The sequence below is a fragment of the Gossypium hirsutum genome, chromosome A04, assembly GCF_007990345.1.
Source record: "Gossypium hirsutum isolate 1008001.06 chromosome A04, Gossypium_hirsutum_v2.1, whole genome shotgun sequence".
NCBI classification, from domain to species: domain Eukaryota; kingdom Viridiplantae; phylum Streptophyta; class Magnoliopsida; order Malvales; family Malvaceae; genus Gossypium; species Gossypium hirsutum.
The window spans coordinates 78,147,811-78,169,914 of record NC_053427.1 but is presented as its reverse complement, the minus strand read 5'-3'; the positions used below and the strand labels follow the sequence as shown (position 1 = coordinate 78,169,914).

General features: G+C 33.6%; 4 protein-coding genes across 6 annotated transcripts; 1 reads left to right on the top strand and 3 right to left on the bottom strand.

Moving 5' to 3' along the window:
- The first annotated feature begins 8,689 nt into the window (after positions 1 to 8,689).
- Positions 8,690 to 17,368, top strand: LOC121228169 (uncharacterized mitochondrial protein AtMg00810-like). 3 transcript variants are annotated; one of them, XM_041111422.1, is made up of 3 exons: positions 8,690 to 11,423; positions 11,728 to 12,527; positions 12,734 to 17,368. In XM_041111422.1, the coding sequence occupies exon 3, from the start codon at positions 14,742 to 14,744 to the stop codon at positions 15,639 to 15,641; it is 900 nt and encodes a 299-aa protein (XP_040967356.1). In that variant the 5' UTR covers positions 8,690 to 11,423; positions 11,728 to 12,527; positions 12,734 to 14,741; the 3' UTR covers positions 15,642 to 17,368. The 3 variants fall into 3 exon arrangements, with proteins under 3 accessions (XP_040967356.1, XP_040967354.1, XP_040967355.1); XM_041111420.1 differs by having other exon boundaries at positions 8,690 to 8,953; positions 9,097 to 12,527; positions 12,734 to 15,872; XM_041111421.1 differs by having other exon boundaries at positions 8,690 to 12,527.
- On the bottom strand, positions 9,309 to 11,221 carry LOC121228091 (receptor like protein 27-like). Its single transcript, XM_041111228.1, has 4 exons — positions 11,201 to 11,221; positions 11,041 to 11,107; positions 10,184 to 10,614; positions 9,309 to 10,094 (listed from the first exon to the last, which is right to left on the bottom strand). Exons 1-4 carry the CDS (start codon positions 11,219 to 11,221, stop codon positions 9,309 to 9,311), a joined length of 1,305 nt encoding a protein of 434 aa, XP_040967162.1.
- LOC121228090 (receptor-like protein 53) lies at positions 15,877 to 16,500 on the bottom strand. Its single transcript, XM_041111227.1, has one exon. It carries the CDS (start codon positions 16,498 to 16,500, stop codon positions 15,877 to 15,879), a length of 624 nt encoding a protein of 207 aa, XP_040967161.1.
- On the bottom strand, positions 16,546 to 17,408 carry LOC121228089 (receptor-like protein 7). The gene is made up of 2 exons (XM_041111226.1): positions 17,357 to 17,408; positions 16,546 to 17,069 (listed from the first exon to the last, which is right to left on the bottom strand). Exons 1-2 carry the CDS (start codon positions 17,406 to 17,408, stop codon positions 16,546 to 16,548), a joined length of 576 nt encoding a protein of 191 aa, XP_040967160.1.
- Positions 17,409 to 22,104: the final 4,696 nt, after the last annotated feature.

Sequence of the window (22,104 nt, the reverse complement as noted above, 5' to 3'; positions counted from 1 at the left end):
CCACTCATTGTTCACTTTAGAATTGTTGACAGAAGTGACTAGAAGTTCACCATCGCTGTAGTCTTCTACAACATCAGCTTCATTGAAATTTTTTTATTGTTTTCTCATTTGATTCGCAGCCTCCCTTTTGATTTTATTATGTAGCTTATAGCACTCAGATTTAATGTGTCATTTCTTCTTGTAAAAGTTACAAGTTTTGCCTCTGTTTGAAGACTTCGATCTACCCTTAGATTTACCGCGAGAATTTTGTTCTTGTGTCTTTTCACGATCATCATCAACATTCCGATCTTGTCTCCTACGAACAATGAGACCCTCTCTCTGAGAGTCAGTTTTAACCACAAGATGCTTTATCTTATCATACGAGGTCAATGAATCATAAACCTCATCAACTATAAAAGACTCGCGGCAATATAAAATCGTATATCTAAAGGTTGAATAAGACGGGGGCAACAAACAAAGTACAATCAACCCTAAATCTTCCTTATCATACTGAACCTCCATGGACTCCAAGTTTGAGAGAATTTCTTTGAACACTGTTAAGTGTTCGTGCACAAATGCACCTTCCTCCAAACGATGAGCATAAAGACGTTGCTTCATATATAGCTTGCTGGTTAGAGTTTTTGACATACATATTTGTTCCAGCCTCTTCCATAATCCAGCGGCGGTCTTCTCTTTCATCACATCTTGTAAAATTTCGTTGGACAAATGCAAATGTAATTGTGTTAACGTCTTTCGATCATTACGCTTCTTCTTTTCCTCCGTCAATGTTGAAGGCATCTTATCTACCCTATCAGGGCTTCCTCTAAGTTCATCTGTGCAAGAACTGCCTGCATCTTAATCTGTCATAACGCAAATTTGGTGTTACGATCCAACAGTAAAATTTCATAATTCAAATACGTCATTACCGTAATCGAGATGAACAACTCAGAAGCTCTGATACCAATTTGTAAAATAAATATGTCGGTAATGATAAATATATTGCAAAGAAAAGTGAAATAAAAATAAAATAAAGAACACACAGATTTTACATGAAAACCCTTTCGGGAATAAAACCACGAGCAGAGGAGAAGAAAATTCATTATGTCGAATTCGAATGATTACAAGAAGAATAGACTATGTCTATTTATAGGCTTGTAAAGCCATATTCTAATAGGAGTGTAGTAAGATTGAAACACCTTATTCTAATCAACATAAAATAGATGGAGTTTAATAAGGTTTAAAAAACCTAATTCTAAAATAAAATAAAAGAAATGTAGTTCTATATGGATTTTACTTTTATTTTATTTTACCACTGTATTTTATTTAAGTAAGGATTCGAGTCGCTTAATTCTAACAAGCAAGCCGTGTCGATTTCGTAAATTGAACTCTAAACAGCGGGAAAACGCGATTTTTAGGATTTTCAGACATTCTAAGACCTATATATGACAAAAATAAGAAAATATGAGTGAGCCGTCATAGAATATTCAAGAAAATAACTTGAAAAACATAATTGAAGTTAATTCTAAAGTAGATTTCCATCAATGTTGAAGATTCTCTTTTGATTTCTTTGGAGATTATTATAAGTTTCTTTGTTTCTTGTGGTTATATTGTATTTTGGATGTTGTACCTAGGGAGATGAACCCTATAATGAATTTTGTCGTTTGATTTTTATTTTACGCAATAAAGACTTAGATTTTGTTCTCAATTATGCATGTTTAATTCTTGATTTAATATTTCTAAACTATTAATTCATATTTGATGTCCTTAAATTAGAGGAGGAATGGACCCTATTTAAGAGTAGATCTAGTGTAATTGAGTGGAGTTGCATGCAATCCTAAAAATATGACGACATAAATCTACCAAATTTGAGTCAAGTCAAATCTAATAGGGGAATACATAGATTGAGTTAATACAATAATAAGGGTTTTAATTTAAATGAAATTTCAGTTAATCAACCTAAAGTCAGTTGCTCTTATTTTTGAAGAGAGATATTAATATACTAAGTGAAGAAATTTCGTAATTTAGATTGATGGTAACAGATGAAATCTAAGTGAATTCTTTCATGGATATTATTTTGCTTCTTGGTTGTTAATCGATTATTTTCTTAATTTGTTCTTTATCGAGTTCTTTAGTTAATTTAATTAATTAATTTTAGTTTTTAATCAATCAATCTAATTATTCGGTTAAATAATAGAAAGAAGTTTTTAGTCTTCGCGTGAACGATATCTTTACTTATCATAACTATACTATTAATTGATAGGTGCAATTGTCTTAATCAGATTTTTAGTTGGTTTACAACTGCATCATTGGTATATGAGTTTGACAATTTTTTTAATGTTGTATTTGTGTTATTTTTTTTATCTAATCTGGTACTAGTATTTGACAAAAGTTATATATTTAGGTGCTCAAAAGTAACGACGCTAACTTTTTAGTATTTAATTCGCATTTTAGAGTTGATTTAATGAAATCATCGAACTGTATTTGAAACATTAAATGTAAAATTAAACAAACTAACAATTAACACCAAATATATTCTATTAAAAAACGCATGAAAAATTCAAACCTAGTAATATTAAAAATTAACTTTCATCAAATTAACATTGAAACTCAAATTAAACACTAAAAAATTAATATTATTATTTTTAGGTACCAAAATATATAATTTTTGACAAATAAAAGTAAAAAAAATACAACTCTAAAAAAAAGTGTGAACAAACCAAAAATATTTAAATAATATACAATAGTGAATTTGGAGAAAATTCTATTAGTACTTTTTATATTTAAAGTGATTAGTCTTTATATTGATTCTTAAATCAATTTATAATTCACAATGGAGCGAGTAGAATGGAAATTTGTTTAAATATTATTTATTTTAAATTTTAAATAATGTTTTTAAATGGTTTATGTGCATGTTGACTCTAATTTCGATTTAAGATTCATTAGAAAAATACTTTTATATATTTTTAAATGCATTTAAAAAAGTTAGCTCATATCTTTATCTGTGATTAAATAAAGATATGTGACCCACCCATGAGATAAAATATTTTTTAAATATTTTAAATAATAAATTTAAAATAATTAATCAGCATGCTAATTTGTAAATTTTAATTTAAAATTAGCATATAATTCTAAATAATTATAATGAATTTAATTTTGATCATTGTTATACCACATTCGTCTCAAAACACACATGATAAGCCGAAAAGGCACCTGAGTTGTAAGCCTGCCACTAGTAAGCTTAGAGGCCACCTGCGTACTCATCCTTCCAGAGTGACCACCTAAGCAATGGGTGATCTACTCTTCATTGGGAACATAAAATTGTTGGTCATTAAATATCTCGTGAGCTCAATTATTTTATCCCATCAAGTCAAAATGAAAGACAATCTGTCTTGTCACAGACATCCCTCCTACGTGCCCCGTAATGATGGTTAAATGCCAAGTCCAATACGTTAAAATCAAAAACAATAAAGAAGGATTTGGTTGACCCTTCAAGAATATTAAACCTACGCTATGCCAACACTCTTTCAAGCCTCAACCTTTACGTTCTCTTTTCCACTGCTATCAATAACCTCTGGCTCTCCACCCCGATTGGATGAACCAACCTCCATAGCAACCACCCTTCTCTCCTTCATACTTTTCTCTTGTTGTATATTGTATTAACAATTATTAGTGCAATTAGTGTGGACAACATGGCTTCTTAATCTCAAAGTGGCACCCCAATTAATCAAACCAACCAGATCAATAACCCAACTAACAAGTCAACTTTTCCACTTCACTTAACACCTTCATCTAACCTATCTCAAGTATTTCTACGGGCTTGAACTCTACACAAACCTTTCTTTCTGCCTCCATTCCTGCTAAAGCTTATCTGTAATATGCAAGCGTCCTTCTTCCCACTTTAGAACAACTAGTCAATGTTCTAGAAGATACTCTAGCCACCAACCCTACAACTCCTGCTGCACCAACAAGAACTATTCCTTTAGTCACCTCGACTCATTGGCTGTTGCAATGCCTCAATAACAGCCTAATGTGACTCCTCTTGGGCCTTTTAACCATACAACCCGATGCTTATGAGAAGTTGTAACTTGCCTCACACCACACCCACTCCACCAACCGCAACTCCCATTCCACTAGACCAAGGTTCTCACCAATAGGCATCAGACCCCCAGACTCATGACTTTGAGACTTAGGAGAAAAATGCGACGTTTCGAAGAGTAATTCTCCCAGTAAGAATGTTGTGTTAAGGAGCAGCAAGAGCAATAACGTATTAGTCCATCTACTCTACTTTTAATATGGTCTAATTAGCTTTTAGTCCTATACTCTTCAAACATTTAAAATTTATATAACTCTTAATTTCATGAATTTAGTCCCTCTACTCTATTGATTTATTTAATAATTCAAGTCTAATATTGATAAGACCCTTGAAGGAATTCTTGTAAATCGAATTATATAACATTTTTAAATTAAAAAATTAATCACATAGTCAATATTAAATATTTAAAAAGTCAAACAAGCAAATAAAAATATTCAGTGTAGGATTATAAGGTTTCTATTTATTTATTTATTTATCAATGTATCTATCGGAACGAATCCAGTAACTAATTTTCTGCATTCTGTAGGCCCATTAGGGGATAAGTATTGACCACAAGTTTTAAAGATAAGGTTTCTTATTTTGAATATATGGTTATAAAGTTTTTTAACATTGTTAGAAAAGTAAAATTTTTTTATCACGCTTACATGGTTTTCATGGAGTTTTAAATTGGTTACGTGATTTTTTTTTAATTTTAAAAATGCTATATAATCAGAAACTAAATTTTAATGATTCAAAGTAGAAAAAATAATTTTCAAATGTGTAAAAAATAAAAAAGATTAAAGCAGAATTAGACATTGTCATATTCATGCAGGCAAAGAATCAAGTGCTGAAAGAAATCAAAGTACGGTAAAGGAAGTGGAAATGACTATAATCAATGTTTGAAAACTTTGACAACATTGAGAGGTTATAAGCATTAAACGACGTAGCACGCAACATTCAAATCCGTGTTCCTCGGATTCTTCATATGGCCTACAAAAATGCTACGTTAGTTTTACTTTTATATGTTTTTTCTTTTGTCCTAATAAATTTGGTGAACAGTAAATGACTTTTGATGCTGTAAACCAGTTTAGTTAAATTAAGAAAAGACCATTAACACCTAACTCAACCAAACCAAACCAAAAAAAGAACATAGAACTGTAGGGTTTTAATGAGTTCAGCAGCAGCTTTAGAAAGGAACCTTTTAATGGAGAATATAGCTGAGACTCTATTGGTAAAGTTCGTCTAAGAATATTGACTCTTTTTTTTTTTTTTGTAAATTTCTTCATGTGTCCCATGAGAACAAATGCCCTTCCTATAATGCTTAACCAAGACCGGTGTTTGAGTCTAAGCTCGTCTCACCCTATTTAATTCATGTGAAATACTGTTGTCCTATTGGTGAACATACTGTGAAAACTTGACAGGTTTTCTTCTTTAGTTTTTCTTGGTCCAAAAGTTGCTTTCTTTCATCATTTTCTCAAACTTATTTTAATCACGTCTATATTATTTTTTAATTTAAAAAATTATTTTATTTTATTTTATTTTAATATTTAATAATTTAATATATTTTTTATTTATTAAAATTTTTTATATAGTTCTCTTAACCTTATTTTAATATTTACAGTAGAGTAATATTATATATTTAATATAAGTTTATTCTTTTAATGTGTTTTAAATTACATAATATATAACAATAACAAAAACATAATATAAAGTATTATAAACTTAAAAATGGATCGGGCTAAGTCAGACTCAAGCCTTGAATGTTCAAGCGCGAGCCTAACTCATATTTTAAAACTTAAATCCTCTTAAATTTCAAACAAACCTTCAAATCTGATTGATATGTTACTTCCATGTAGACTAGGAATTGTGCTTGACGATTATGAAACCAAAAAATATGTCTCAATATATTCTTCTAAGGCTTGGATGATACGCAATAAAATTGCATTTATAAAATATTATATATGTATGGAAAATAATTATATAATAGAGTTTTGAGACGTGACACATTTTCATGGAGGTTTTTATGTCTAAAGTTGTTAAATAATTGGTATAATTTTGTGTTGCATTAGAAATATCAATAGGCTTAATTCAATGGGCTTGGCACTTAGTTTACTTATTTATTCATAAAGAATAATTTATTTTGCATATTTTTAAGTAATATAAGATTTAAATTAACAAGTATTACTTTTCTTTAATGATATGCATTCTTGCATTTCTTTTGTCTTTCATCGAAAGATCTCCATCACTCTTTCACTTCATTTCAGTAGGTGAATTAATTACGGAAATGAAAAAGTTAGGTCAAATTTTATTATTAATTTGTCTTCATATAAATTATGAATTTATCATTTAATTCTTATACTTTTCAAATTGGTCAAATTTAGTTCGTGTATTTTTTTAATTTTAAAATTTAAATCTTGAATTTAACATTAGTCATTATAATGATATTGTTTTTTGTAAGTATTATGTGAAAATAATAAATTGATACAGGATTTCACATGTGATAATAAGAACCAAATCTAAATTTTATGCGTAGTATAAGAACTAATAGTAGAATTTGACCAAAAAATTATAGGATTGATCATGAATGATTTTCTGTATAGAAATTAGTAGAGTGTAATGGGGAAATTATGGGTGAGCAAAACTTGATTCGATTTGATTCGAAGAAATCGAAAAAAAATTGAATTTCAAATTAATCGAATCGAGTTATTCGAGTTTTGAGTTTGAGTCGAGTTGAACTTTACAATTTGAATAAGTTGAATAACAGATTGAAATAAATACCCCTTTAGTCTTTGTCAATTTTGAAAATAAGCAAACTGGTCTCTCTCAACAAAAATTACAAAAAAAATCAAATTAATTTTCAAAATTCAAAATATTTATAAAGATTCAAAATTTTATATTTTTTAAAAAATATAAAAATTCTAAAGAATATATAAAGAAAGTTAAAATTTTAAAAATTTTCTAAAATAATAATTTTTGGGACCTAAATAAGTTAATTAATGATTTCAGATTTATCATAAGTATCTTATTATTATTATTATTATTATTTTTCTTTGAATTTTTTTCCAAATTTATATGATTTTAAATTTAGGTGCTCTAACATGTAATTAGTTATACTATAATAAAATTTTAATTTGAAATGTTTAATTTTTTAAGTTAACTCGAATAATTTCATTTAATTCAACTTGACTTGATTCGAAAAAATTTCAAATTGAATTAAAATAATAAAATAAGACTCATCAATTCAAATTTTTTCACTCAATTTGACTCAATTCGATTGAGCGCTCACTGTAAGGGAAGTAATAACTACCATTGCCCATGAAAATAACAGCTCAATAAACTCAAATATAAAATAAAAACCAAACTTGCAAGTTCAAACTTGGAACTTTGAACCTAACATAAATGTAGGGGTGAGAGTGGATTCGAAAAAATAAAAAAAATTTTAAATTTTAAATTAATTGAATCGAGCTATTTGAGTCAACTCGAATAAGTAATTTAGGTTTCAAGTTTGAGTCTAGTTGAATTTGACAATTCGAATAATTCAAATAATAGATTTGTGTAAATGGGTGAGAGTGGATTCGAAAAAAAAAAAATTTAAATTTTAAATTAATTGAATCGAGTTATTTGAGTTAACTCGAATAAGTAATTTAAGTTTTAAGGTTGAGTCGAGTTGAATTTGACAATTCGAATAATTCAAATAACAGATTTGTGTAAATATCTCTTTATTCCCTATCAATTTTGAAAATGAGCAAATTGGTCTCTTCCAAAAAAAATTACAAAAAAAAAATCAAAATAATTTTAAAAAATCCAAAAAATTTTTTAAAATTTAAAATATTTATAAAAATTTCAAAATTTGTATTTTAAAAAATTATAAATTTTTAAAAATATATAAATAATATATAATGTTAAAAATTTAAAAATTTCCTAATATAATAATTTTGGGACCTAAATAAGTATATTATTTTTTAGTTTTTTGCTTTGAAATATGGTTTGTAATTTATATGCTCTAACATGGAATTAATTATATTATAATAACATTTTAATTTGACATGTTTAATGTTTTAATATAACTCGAATAATTTCACTCGATTTGGCTCAACTCAAATTTCATTTCACTCGACTTGATTCAGAAAAATTTCAATTCGAGTTAGAATGATAAAATAGGACTTGTCAACTCAATTAACTTCAAATTTTTCATTAAATTCGATTAAATTCGATCGGATGCTGACTCGAGAATGCATTGGTATGATGATCAGCAATTCATAACTAAAATATAGCAACTGTTCTGTAGTGCAAAGAAGCATGAAATTCAAGTGTTGGGAAATGGAAGTTTATTTGAAAAATGGAAACGCATTTAATTTGATGATCAGCAATTCATAACTTATAGTTAGTGACTGGGGGAAGCCATAACTTTTTTTTTTTTTGGAAATCAAGAATTAAATTATAAATTTTTAAAAAGATTAAAATATAATTTTATTATTGTATCAACTTAAAAATTTTATGATTCCTAGAGAGGTTAAGCTGTAAATATGCCATTAGTGGAGAGGTCAAAATTGAATAATAATAAAATTTGAGATAAACAAAATTATAATTTTAGCATTGTATATTTTCTAGGATCGTTTGGAAAGTATCGTTGTAAATTTCGACCCAAGTCCAATTAATCCATCACTGTTGAAATCTAGGTCGGGTCATATAACGGTGTAGACGGTTAAATCTTTACCGGCCATTTAATGAAGCGACCTCCGCCTCTGCACTCGGCTAGGGTTCATCGAGTATCCAAAGAGAAGGGAGGCATCAAGTTTTCTATCAACTTATCACCATGAGAGCCAAGGGAACTTATAAAACAAGTTTCATATTAGCTGATCTTATATCTGATTTCATTGATAGATACTTCTATTTAAAGAGGTAAATGGTTACAAACAAGACTGAAGTACATCTAAAGATTACGAGGAATCAAAACACAACAGCTACAGGAACAATTAGGGAGAGTTTTCCTATTTATTTTCATGCATACAAGTGTACTGATTCTGATGAACCTTCTTATGTAGTGCATGGTGCAGTCATACAAGGGTTTCAGCCAGTTGGGTGAAGCCGCTTCTTATCTGTCCAAACCCACATCCTTCGATGCTCTTTATTATTACTATAGCCTTCTTCCTTGGATCCAGTGAGCTATTGTCCTATGATTTCTGTTTCTGTGGTCCAGCTTAGGGAAAAACTTGAAAAGAACACGATCAATACGCTTGGAATACCATATCCTCCATCACTTCCAAAACATAAGAGGAACAATGCCAGCTCTTAGACCAAAGACAAATCCTATCTCAACACTTATCAAATTCCAATTGATATGGTTACCAGTCCTGGGATTTGAAGGGTCGACTTTTGTAACTGCAGGGGATTCACATAGTGCCTTCAAAGGAAGTCCGCATAATCTTGCATTGTTTTCAAACGAAGCTTCTGGAAATGACTGAATTTGAGTACCTAATGGGATCTTTCCTATCAATTCATTGTTGGAGAGATTGAGGAATGATAAGAAATTTAAGTTTGCTAGCTGCAGAGGAATTTGCCCAATTAGGTGGTTGCTTGAAAGGTCTAAGGCCTCTAGCTTCAGCAAGTTTCCTAAAAATGACGGGATTGTGCACGTGAGAGCATTATTTGAGAAGTTAAGCAAGTATAATACTCTGAAATCCCCTATAGCTTCGGGTATAGGCCCTTCAAATTTGTTGGAAGAAAAGTCAATGGAGGTGAAGATGGTTAGGATTTTCACCAGCTCCAACTCTAGACCTTTCATGGTAACTGTCATTGAATCCAGAAAAGAGAGTTCACTGAGTTTTAGGAATTGGAAGTGGAGGATTTCTGAATAAGGTTCATCTTTTTCTGTCATCATAGCATTCCAGGTCATCAACAATCCATGTGGTAGCTTACCACCAAAAGAGTTAGAAGCCAAATCAATAATCTGAAGCATAAGCCAGGTGATGTTCTCTCGACAATTAACGTCTCTTTTAAATTTGTTGGATCTCAAAACCAGAACACGCAACCTCGATGTACTCTTCAAATGACAATGAAATGTGTCATCAATTTGATTGTTCCCAAGGTCTAATACTCCTACATTCTGCGCTTAACCAAAGATTTTGGAACCTTTTCGCCCTGTCGGTTTCGATTCAGATCTGGAGTTTGTAACACACAGTTTTCTGGAAATGTGTCGGGAATATTGCTGCTGAGATTGTTTCGCTTCAGATTCAGTACTCCAAGAGACACACTCATTTGAATCAGGCATTCAGGAACTGACCCGCTCAAGGAATTATTAGACAGATCAAGTACTAGAAGAGATGAACCTTGACATATGGACTTAGGGATACTCCCGTGAAAGTTGTTTCTTGAGAGAGAGAAGAAACAAGCAAGCTGTAGAAATTCACCAATCTCATGTGGTAAAACTGAGCTGAAATTGTTGCTTGAGTAATCCAGATAAACAACTTTTGGTGGAAAAATTGGTTTTTTCCCCTGAAGCTGATTGCCATGAAGGTCAATTACAGCTAGAGGTGAAGTTATGTACGAAGGTCTTTCAAATTCTACAAGGAAGTTCAAAGAAAGATTTAGGTAACTAAGGTATTAAGTTTTCCAAATCCAACTCGGTATTTTCCCATGAATCCTGTTGTTTGAAAGGTCTAAGTGGTCTAAAATGGATAGGTTTTTCAAGAAATCTGAGAATTTAGTCAAGTTGCAAGATGCCAACTTCAATATGGCCAAGTTGGGGAGGAAAGGAGGCAACGAAAGATTAATAAAACTTGAGTCAAAATGCAGGTTATTATATCAAAGGTCAAGAACAGTACGATTCTTCAGTTTGTGAAATACACTCCGTGGTATTAAGCCACTAAACTTGTTACAAGAAAGTGACAGCTCGTGGAGACCTTGGATTTCAAATAAAAACATTAGAAATGACCATTGTAACCTATTTTGGCTTAGATCAATGACTTCAAGTAGTGAAGAAAACTCACCTTTGACCTCACTGAATCCACCAATAAACTGATTTTGTGGAAGGTAGATTTCTCTCAAGGATTGACTCTAAAACAGAGTTGGTGGGACAGTTTGTTAGAGATAAGAAGTCAGTAGTTAGTTAGTTAGCTAAGGTTGTTATCAACTGTCAAGTTAGTTAACATCTATCTCTATTAAATGCATGTATTTTCACAGTAATGAGTATGAAAAGAATTATGAGTTGGATTCTTTTACTCATGTGATCTTGACATGGTATCAAGAGCCAATGAGTTCTTAGCATAATCTTTTTTTTTCTCCTAACTGCGTTTTATTGCTTTATTCATGGAGACTGAAACCCTATATTCCAGTGCCACATCTCATCACTCGTCGAATACTGCTTCATAAGGTCAGACTTCTCAATCTTAGTCGAATGTTCAATATTTCTCGAAACATGATACAGTCAAGCTTAGTGAACAAAACTACTTGCTGTGGAAACATAAAATTTTACTCATTCTTGAGGGGTATGAGCTTGAAGGATATGTTCTTGGTACCATTTATGTTCCCTCTCCTCTTATTCTTGGACCTGATGGACAGTCTGTTCCTAATCCGTTGTTTCTTCTCTATAAAAAGCAAGAAAAATTTCTAGCCTCTTGGTTGCTTTCTACTATAACTGATGAAATCTTGGTACATCTCACGATGGCCAAGACCAGTTTTGAAGTTTGGACAGCCATTGAACGACGTTTTGATGTGAAGTCTACTGTTAAAATTTCTAGTATGCGTCATGCCTTGTATTCTGTCAAGAAGGCAAATCTTTCAGTAAAAGACTACTTGGCCAAGGTGAAAATGTTGTGTGATAGCCTGATTGCTGCTGGCAGTCCGATATCTGAACAAGAATAGGTCAGTATAATTTTAGCTGGCCTCTTGATGGAATATGATTCTATTCGAATTTTTCTCTCGGCGACACCAGTATCACTTGAACTCTTAACTGATATGTTAATTGACTGCGAGTCACGACAACTAGCTCTTCTAACAGAGACACCGTTCCAAGCAAATCTGGCTTCTCATCTCAAACAAGCCGCTGATGGAAATTCAACACATACTGGGACTTCAAATCACTACCAGCAGGAGTATAAGCCTGGTCATCGGGGTCATGGTCGTGGTTGGTCTCGTGGCAAGGTCCGTGTGAGTAGTCGTGGCTGGTCTCGCTCTAAGCCTCAGTGTCAACTCTGTGGCAAGATCGGTCACTTAGTTCAGACCTGTTATCATCGTTTCGGTGAGACCTTTTCAGGGGTCGACTCCAACCAGCAAGTGTCTGTTAATTGCCATCAGTTTCAAGATCAGGATGGCTCCTCTACACGATCTTGTTCTCGTAAATGTAACTCCTGTTGGTAGCCTTCTTCTCAACCTTCATTTCCTCTAGATTCTGATCAAGGATGGTATCCTGATTCTGGAGCTACAAACCATATCACACCAGATATAACAACTCTTACGAATGTTGCTCCCTATGCAGGTACGAGTCATGTGTCCATGGGAAATGGTGATCCTATCTCTATTGTTAATATAAGATCTGCCAGTCTATTGGCTGGTTCTAGGCTACTACGGCTTCAAAATGTTCTCCATGTTCCTACTGTTTGTAAAAATTTACTTTCTGTTTGTCAGTTTGCCAGAGATAATGTGGTGTATTTTGAATTTCACCTGTTCTTGTGTTATGTGAAGGATATAAAGACAAAGAAAACACTCCTAGTCAGCCACATGCGTGATGGTCTTTACAGGTTCGACGTGTCCAACTAGTCTCCTTCCTCATCTGGTGTGCCTTCACAACCCACCTCGACGTTCTTGGGTGCAGCTCGAGTTTTCTCTTCTACTGATCTATGGCACAAAAGACTTGGGCACCCCTATCCCAATGTGCTTGGGGTTATTTTGCGAGACTGTAATATTCCGTTTAGTAGAAAAAATATGCTGAATGTTTGCTCAGCTTATCAGTTTGGCAAAGCCCATAGGCTGTCTTTTAAAGTTTTTAGCACAGTGTACTCAACACCTTTTGAATTAGTAGAATTCGATGTTTGGGGTCCTTCTCATGTTCAATCAAATAGTTTTGTCTACTATGTTGCCTTTGTAGATATGTACAGTCGATACACCTGGGTTTATTTTCTGCGGTCAAAGGCAGATGTGTTTCAGTGTTTTCTACAGTTCAAACAGATGGTCCAAGTTCAATTTGGTGGTTTCATTAAAATGTTTCAATCTGACTGGGGAGGAGAATATCGTTCGTTATCTAGGGAACTTGCCCGTTTTGGCATTCAACATAGGGTCACTTGCCCTCACACTTCTGAGCAAAATGGGGCTGTTAAACGGAAGCATCGTCAGATCGTTAACATGGGACTGACTCTTCTTGCTCAAGCAGGTTTACCTCTGAAATTTTGGTCGTATGCTTTTGCGCATGCTGTTCACCTGATAAATAGATTACCAACACCTATTCTACAGCAGCGAAGTCCCTATGAAATGCTATACAAAGTCAAACCGCCCTACTCTCATGTTAAAGTTTTTTGCTGTGCCTGTTACCCCTAGTTGAGGCCTTATCATCCCAACAAACTACAATTTCGGTCCAGTCTCTGTACTTTTCTTGGCTTTGGACCCAACCATAAAGGGTATCAGTGTCTTGACAAGCATGGTCGGGTGTTTATGAGGCTCTTTTTCCCTATCAAACTACATTCTCCTCTGAACAGTCAGCTCGAGGGGTTCCTCATCGGTCTCCCTTTCCCGTGGTGATTCAAGGTTCTTATTTAATGCCTCCAAGTTCCTCGTCTTTGGAACATGGTCCTTCGATACATGAGGATCTTGCTCTCTCGACCCCTGAGGAACATGGTCTCTCAGCACATTCAGCACATGCGGACGGTGTTGCTCAACCACAGACTCGAGTGGACTCTTTTGTCCAACAATCTGCTTCTAGCCTTGGTATTGGTCAATCACAGTCTTGAGTGGACTCTCCAGTACAACATCTGCTTCTAGTCACCCTTGCTCGCCTACCTCTGAACCTTGCTCTTCCTCTTCTACTGGGCACGTTCAGCCTCGTACTAATACACATCCGATGCAAACTAGGTCCAAAAGTGGGATTTTTAAGCTACGATTATTCACTTCAGTTCTTACTGCTCATGAGCCTACTTCCATCGTTGAAGCATTTCAAAGCCCTGCCTGGACAGCAGCTGCTCACACTGAGTACACTGCTCTACTTACGAACTACACTTGGGATCTTGTGCCTCTACCTGCTGGCAGGAAAGCAGTGGGTTGTAAGTGGATCTTTAAGATTAAATGAAATGCTGATGGGTCTGTCGCTCGGTACAAAGGTCGGTTAGTGGTCAAGGGTTATCTCCAAGAAGCTGGTGTTGACATTCGGGACACTTTTAGGCCTATTGTCAAGCCAACAACGGTTCGTGTGGTGCTAGCTCTTGCGGTTTCAATGGGGTGGTCTCTTCATCAGGTCGACATCAACAATACCTTCCTGAATGGTGATTTACAGGAAGAAATATATATGGTGTAGCTACCAGGGTTTGAGCAACTTGGGGACAATGGTCAACCGCTGGTGTGTCGTTTAAGGAAAGCACTATATGGCCTCAAGCAAGCCCCTCGGGCTTGGTTTCATAAGCTCAAGGAGTTCTTAGTTGATACAGGGTTTGTTGCCTCTAAAGCTGACACTTCTCTATTTGTTTCTAAATTGGGTTCCCAGCTCATGTATGTTTTAGTCTATTTCGACGATATTATAGTTACTAGAAACAACAATCAAGCTATAGATCAGTTTGTACAGAAGCTTGATGATCAATTTTTTTTGAAAGATCTTGGCCAACTTAACTACTTTCTTGGTATCGAAGTTCAGTACACCACCACTGGTATTTTTCTTAACCAACGAAAGTATATACTGGATCTGTTGCGAGGGGCTTCTATGGAGGGGTCTAAAGCTAGACCTATGCCTATGATCACGACATGCCAATTGTCAGCCACTGAAGGCCAACCTGTTGAAAATGCTTCTTTGTACAGGAGCATTGTTAGGGCGTTGCAGTACGTGGTTATTACCAAACCTGATATTGCTTTTGTGGTTAACAAAGTGTGCCAGTTTATGCACAACCCTTTGGATATGCACTTCAAAGCAGTCAAGAGAATCTTGCGTTATTTGCATGGGACCTTGGATCATGGGTTACATTTTACAAAGAACTCGAAGCTTTTACTTGAAAGATTTTCTGATGCCAGCTGGGGGTCTGACATTAATGATCGCCGGTCCACATCCGGTTACTGCGTCTTTCTTGGAGGGAGTCCAATCTCCTGGAGCTCCAGAAAGCAACAGGTCGTCTCCCGATCGACTGCTGAGGCTGAATACAGAAGCCTTGCCCATGTTATTGCTGAGATGATATGGATCCAGTCATTGTTAACTGAACTAGGAGTTTCTCTTCGCGGCAAAGCTCTTGTGTGGTGTGATAGTTCAGCAACTGTGGCAGTAGCAGGAAATCCAGTGTTGCACTCAAAATTTAAACACGTTGAATTGGATCTCTTCTTTGTAAGGGAGAAAGTTGCTCAAGGTCTTTTTTCAGGTGGGTTGTGTACCAAGTCAGGAACAGGTTGCAGACATACTGACTAAACCGTTAGCAGCAAATTTTTTCAACAAGTTTCGAAGTCAACTTCGAGTGTCAACCAGTGGAGTGCTAGTGATGGCAGAGGAAGGAACAAGCTCGGGGCATGTTAGAGATAAGAAGTCAGTAGTTAGTTAGTTAGCTAAGGTTGTTATCAACTGTCAAGTTAGTTAACATCTATCTCTATTAAATGCATGTATTTTCACAATAATGAGTATGAAAAAAATTATGAGTTGGATTCTTTTACTCGTGTGATCTTGACACAGTTCCACTGAAAGAGTTTCGTGTTAAGTCAAGGCTTACAAGATTCAAAAGGCTTGACCAATTCGTGGAAAGAATAGAGCCATTTAACTGATTTCCAGCAAGGTTTAGGTATGTAAGGGCTTTTGACGTTGTGAATGATGGAACTGGACCAGAGAAATTATTGGAGGAAAAATCCAGATAGACTAGCTGTGTAAGTTTCTCTAGTGTTTTAGGTAGTGGCCCGTTGAACTTGCAATTCGTCAACTCTATTCTTGTCAATTGCCCGAGGTTGCGGATAGATTCTGGTAACTGCCCCCCAAAATTTGTGTCACCAACTAGCAGTGACTGAAGAGATGCATTTAGAGGAAACCGTAGAAAAGAACCTTGGAGCAATTTGTTGAAAGTCGAATCAAGAGACTGTAACTTCGGTGCCTGTAGGATTTCTTTTGGTGCACTTCCACTCAAGTTATTCCCACCAAGATGCAAGGAAGTCAAATTTTGAAATTCTGCAAAGAATTTTGGGAATGGACCAAACAAATTGTTGATGTCTAAACGAATAATTGAGAGAGACTTAAGCTTGGCAAGGGAAGGATTAATAGGTCCTGAAAGATGATAGCCGCTCATGCTCAACACTTGCAGATCAGGCAGTGAAGATGATAAAGCCTGGCTCTACTTATTTCTGTCTGCTGCTATATTTATTCCTTCAAGATAGAGATTCTGTAGCCGTGTGAGGTTCTGGACAAGCATCACTAAATTTGGCTTCTTGAGTTTCAGTGATCCAATATCACGAAGCCATGATTTTGACAAATCAAGAATAACCAACTTTGTCATGTATGAAATCTCAACCAGAATTTGCCCAGTGAAGCCTGCATTTGACAAATTAAGATACCTCAAATTTGCTAAATTTTCAAACCCTGAAGGAAACGTGGATTTGAAACTGTTATAATCCAAATTAAGTTGCTGAAGATGAAGAAGATGGAAAAGACTATTTGACTCATCAATTGCTCCAGAAGTCGATTGGTTGCTCAAGTCAAGTCCAATAACCTGACCATCTGCATCGCAGGTTATACCGTCCCAAGAACAGCAATCCGTGTATTGATCCCACTTCACCAACTTCTCAGATGATGAAGAATTGAGGCTATTTTTCAATCCGAGCAGCAACTCTTGCTGATCGCTTTGACATTGACCAGAAACTGAAAAAACTTAATGCGGAAAACAGTTGCAACATTTGAATAGAAGAAGAGCCATGAAACCAGTGCTGAAGTCCTCATTTGTGTGAGGACAATGGAAGACAATTTTGAGCAGATCAATCAAATCTCTCTTTTCCCCTGAAAGGCCTGACTAGTGAGTAGTGACCGGCCAATCTTTAACGTCCATCTTACAGGAAGTTGCTTTGCTTGTTTTGCTTCTTTCTTTGCGAACTATTGGTGTTTGAATCGAGTAATATCTGAATGTAAGATTTCGTTAATGATAAAGCTACGTTCTTTGTGTATATTATTGTTAGTTGTGGACTTTTCTTCTGCATAAGACATGTTTTTCTATTAGATTTTCAGTAGTGTTATTTTCATGAAGACGTTGGCTCAAAGCTGTTATGTTGGAAGTTTCAGCTAACTTGGAAAAATCAAACCAAAGACTTGATTGGAATTAATGAATGCAAATCATACCATCCCCATATTCACGCCAAGCTTCAGTTCGGAACCAGTTATGAGTGCATGAAATTAAGCTGTCCCTCAATTAATTTTCTTTGTACTTTTTTAACTGTTTCTTGGCTTTGTGGGTTAAACATTCAAACTCTTAACTGTTTTACATGATGAAATTTTCAAACATAAATCAAATAATTGTTTTATCTAACCTTACTAATTAGGTCCACTTTAATATTTGTTTTTTTCCCGATCACTTTTGTATTTAAAATTTAATAAATAAGTCCATTTTAATTCATTAACTTGGATTTAACTTGACACTTTGAGATTGTGTCACATTATTAAACTTTTACATATTTTAAGTGTCGAAACCATTTTTTTTGAAAACGGAGTCGACTTTGGTTTTAAAAACGAAAACGAAAATAGGAGTCGCCACCAATAATTTTTACTTAGGTGTGATCGGATCACCTAAAAATTTAGTCATTTGAATAAAATACTTCGATTTACTAAAACAACGATTTTGGTCTACGAAATTTGAGAAAACGGGTTCGGGAGTCGGTTACGTACGAGGAAGGATTAGCACCCTCGTAACGCCCAAAATTGGTACCTAATTGATAAATTAAAATCTTAATGTCGAAATTTAAAAACTCGAAAAGAATTAAAAATACGATCCTCTCTTTTTTAATGTTGAGTCTTTACGAAGAATTTACTTGCGTAAATCGAAACGGATGTTAAAGACCTTCTTGTCTCGAAGTAATAAAATGTCACATCCAGTAAGTTAGGACACAACATTTTAAAATATCGAGAATAAGCTTGTCCTTTGATTTTCAAAATTCATGCGTTTTAATTTCAAAAAGTTATTCGATCATTTGGGTCAAACGAAAAAAATCGAAACCCAACACGTTAGGGCACGATCTCTAAAATCTCCAAACACAGAATATTACCTTTATTATTTAAAATTCATATATTTTGAAATTTAAAGGGATATTTGGTTATTTAGGTTCAACGAGAAAAAATCGAAACCCCAAAAGTTAGAGTACGATTTTCTCGAATTTCCTAAATTCAAAATATTGCCTTATTGTTGAAAATTTTCATTTTTTACGAAATCAGGTAACAATTAATGCGACCTGAATTTATAGTAAAATGTAAAAATAAATCACGTTAATATACGTAACAAAATAATACATGCATCGATATGAATGACAATAAGAAGGATAAGAACAAAATAAATAAATCATAAATAAAATAATAAATAAGAAAATATCGAAGTCAAAGACCTAATATTACATAAATGAATAAACATGGTGCGAAGTGATTTGAACAATAATAATATTAATCATAATGACGATGATATTAATAATAGTAATATAATAGTGAAATAAATAAAAAGCTAAAATTTTAACATTATATATACATAAAAGGATATATATATAAAAATATATGGTACGACCAAATAAATGTATATAGAAATTTTAAAGTGAACAAATATAAAAGAAATATAATGATAATAATAAGGGTGAAAATAAAAATAAAACCAATCTATAAAAAATAATAATAAATAAATAAATAAACAAACAAATAAATATTAAATATTGACTAAACCAGTTTAATAGTATAATAATAATAATTGATACTAATAATAATAAATATAATAGTAATAATAATAAGCAGGATAATAATAATAAATTTATAATAAATAACAAATAAAAAAATAACGATATTAATACTTAAATGTAAATAGAAATGTAACACATAGAAATATAATAATAATTGAAATGTAAATAGATAAATAAAATTAGATAAATAACAATAGTATTTGAATAAGAAAATATTTGGAAATATAATAATAATGGTAATAATATATTAAATTTGTTAATTTAATAATAACATAGCAAAAATAATAATAAAAAAGGAACTAATTTGAACATTAAAACAAGATTTTGGGGCAATATCAGAAATAAATAAAAGAAAATAGACCAATTTGAACGCGCGAATAATAAAGAGGGACCAAAAGGGAAATAATCTCTTCCCTCAAAAACGTACAGCTTCAAGGGGGACTAAATTGGAAACAAAATAAATTAAAAGCCCAAAATTAAAATTTTAAAAAAGACTTGATCGCAAAACCATGAAAAAGCGGGAGGGCCAAAAGCGAAAATAACCCTTCCATTTAAAATACATGCGGATCCTGAGGCGGGTCGGGTCGGGTCGGATCAAGTCAAAACGACGTCGTTTTAAGGCTTATGAGCTTAGGCCAAAACGACGCCATTTTGATCCCCTATATAAGTCAAGTTTTTTACAAAAAAAAAATCATTCCACCATTCAAAAATGAAAAAAAACTGAAAAGCTCTCTCCCCCCCCCTCTCTCAGCTCTTATTCTGGCCATGGGTCCGGTCACCAGACAGCCGCGCCTGCCACCGGACCGCCGTCGTCAGCCACCGCACCGGGGTCAAAAATCGAAAAATCGCCCCCTTTTTTTTAAAAGGTAAGCTTTTCTTTCTTTTTTTTATCCTCTTTTTGATATATATAAATATATAACTTTAATATATATATATATAAAAGACCTCAGCTTGCTCTTGAACTTCCTTTCTTCTTTGATTGCTTTATTGGTTTTAGTATTCAAATGATGCTCGAATATTACAAAAAAAGAAAAAAAATCCCTTTACATTTCGGTTTCCATGGCTTTATAGCCAATTTACAAACACTGTTTTTCCTTCCTTTTTTGTTACTGATCTTGTGTGTTCTTTCTTCTTTACAGGGTGGTTGGTGGCAGAGCAGTTAGAGTGGTTGAAGCTAGGGGAGATGGCTGACGGTTAGGGAAGAAGACCTAGGTGCGGCGCACCTAGGGTTTGAAATTTTTTTTTTGTTATGGGTTTGGGCTAGGGTTTAGTGTCATTTGAGCTAGGTTTAGTTGGGTTTGTAATAGTAGGCTGATGGTTGTTTGTGTTTGTTTGGGGTTTAGTTGATTTAGTTTGGTTTTGAGTGTATAATTTTAAACTGGACAGTTTAATTTTATTTTGTTTTTTTGTCTGATTTGGGCTTGTTGGGCCCGAGTAAATTTGGGTACTTACATTAAGGTAATAAAAATAAATTTAATTGTCAAATAAAGCGGGCCAATGGAAATTGAAATAAAATTACATGTAAGAATAAGACATGGGAATGTTTGAACTTTGAACATTAAAGAGAGGGAGAAATGAAGCTTTTCCAGGTATTTGCATTCAAACAGGTCTTTTTCATTCTTGGACCCATTTGCTCTCTATTTTAAGACAGCTTCTGCCTTGGGGAAATACCATTATAAACAACAGCTCCATTGCTGACTTTCTTATCTTAAATATTAAATATGGTTACGCAAAATTCAACCATAGACTAATTGGAATTACTAATTCCATTATAAATATTAATTTGATGGGATTATGCCAGCAAGCGGAATACAAGCAGACCGATAAGTTTCAGCAGCAGCTTGTTGGTAAAGTTCCATAGTCTTCCGGCAAATCCCTTCCCTTCTGAGAATTAATGGTCAACCTAGACTTGTGTTTGACTCTATTAGTCTGCATATTGCAAGGTAAACAAAACCACATACAATTCCCTATTCATTTTACAGTATGAAGGAAGAAGAGGTTTAAAACTCTTGATATGAAAGCAAGCCTTTTGGTGTTGAATTAGATTTGAAGTATCATGGCACCAAATGTTTCAATATATTCTTCAAGACTTGGATGATTAGAGGAAACCATATGCTCATGCTGAAGCAAATTGCTGGCTTTTATATCACTATTACGAGGCTGGTTCGAATATTGCTGGCTTTTCCATGTCTAGGCAGAACCCTGAGTTAATTCCATAGACATTTTGTCACTGAAAATGCCAACATTATTGATTTTGCGGTCTTTCTTACTATGCTTTCCTGGATTTGCTTTTCTTCTCATTAATGCACGTAAAACCAGTAAAACAAATGTTCTCAAGGACAATTGCTTCACCTTTGCAATAGTTTCCTTTCTAAATTCTTTAGCCCTTCTTTCATCTCATCTTTTTTCCTTCAAGCTGAGGAAAAATCTTTTTTGTGAATCTACTTTTTGCTGAGAGAAACATGTTATTTGGGAGTTTAAAATATGCAATAAGTTTATGTACTTTTCAAAATTTTAGAATATATACCTTCTATTTTTTAAATTTCAAAATTTAACACAAACTGTTAACCTGTGTTTTTTGTTGTTAAATTTGTTGGCATAAGATTTTGAAGAATAAAAAATCTGCAAAGTCCCAAATCTTGAAAAAGATTGCAGGACTTATTCAAGGAGGTATTTTGAATTATTTTCATGCATACGAGTATTATCCTGGACAAGGTTTTTTTTTTCTTTTCTTTTCTTGGCCAATAACATATTTATTTAAGGTGTACAAAACAGAGAGCACAAAGCATAAGTGACAACCACATTAACAAAGATCAACACCTAAACAAATCACCTTGAAAAAGAAAATCCAAAGCTAACATCTAAGCACAAGACGCCAACCTAAAAGTCACATAACGTTGCAATTCTAGAGCAATCTTAAGAGAAAGCTTAAAAAGACGGACTTTAAAACACTAATCTTTCCAATCTGAGAG

Excerpts from the sequence above, each read along its gene's own strand:
- LOC121228090 (XM_041111227.1), bottom strand. The coding sequence starts at position 16,500 with ATGAGCGGCTATCATCTTTCAGGACCTATTAATCCTTCCCTTGCCAAG.
- LOC121228089 (XM_041111226.1), bottom strand. The coding sequence starts at position 17,408 with ATGTCTTATGCAGAAGAAAAGTCCACAACTAACAATAATATACACAAA. Across the intron at positions 17,070-17,356 it reads CAATAATATACACAAAGAAC|TTTCTGGTCAATGTCAAAGC; the intron begins GTAGCTTTATCA and ends AAGTTTTTTCAG.
- LOC121228091 (XM_041111228.1), bottom strand. The coding sequence starts at position 11,221 with ATGCATTTAATAGAGATAGAT. Across the intron at positions 10,615-11,040 it reads TGGATTCAGTGAGGTCAAAG|AATTTGAAAGACCTTCGTAC; the intron begins GTGAGTTTTCTT and ends ACTTCCTTGTAG. Across the intron at positions 10,095-10,183 it reads GAAACCGACAGGGCGAAAAG|AGTACATCGAGGTTGCGTGT; the intron begins GTTCCAAAATCT and ends TGTCATTTGAAG.
- LOC121228169 (XM_041111422.1), top strand. The coding sequence starts at position 14,742 with ATGTATGTTTTAGTCTATTTCGACGATATTATAGTTACTAGAAACAAC.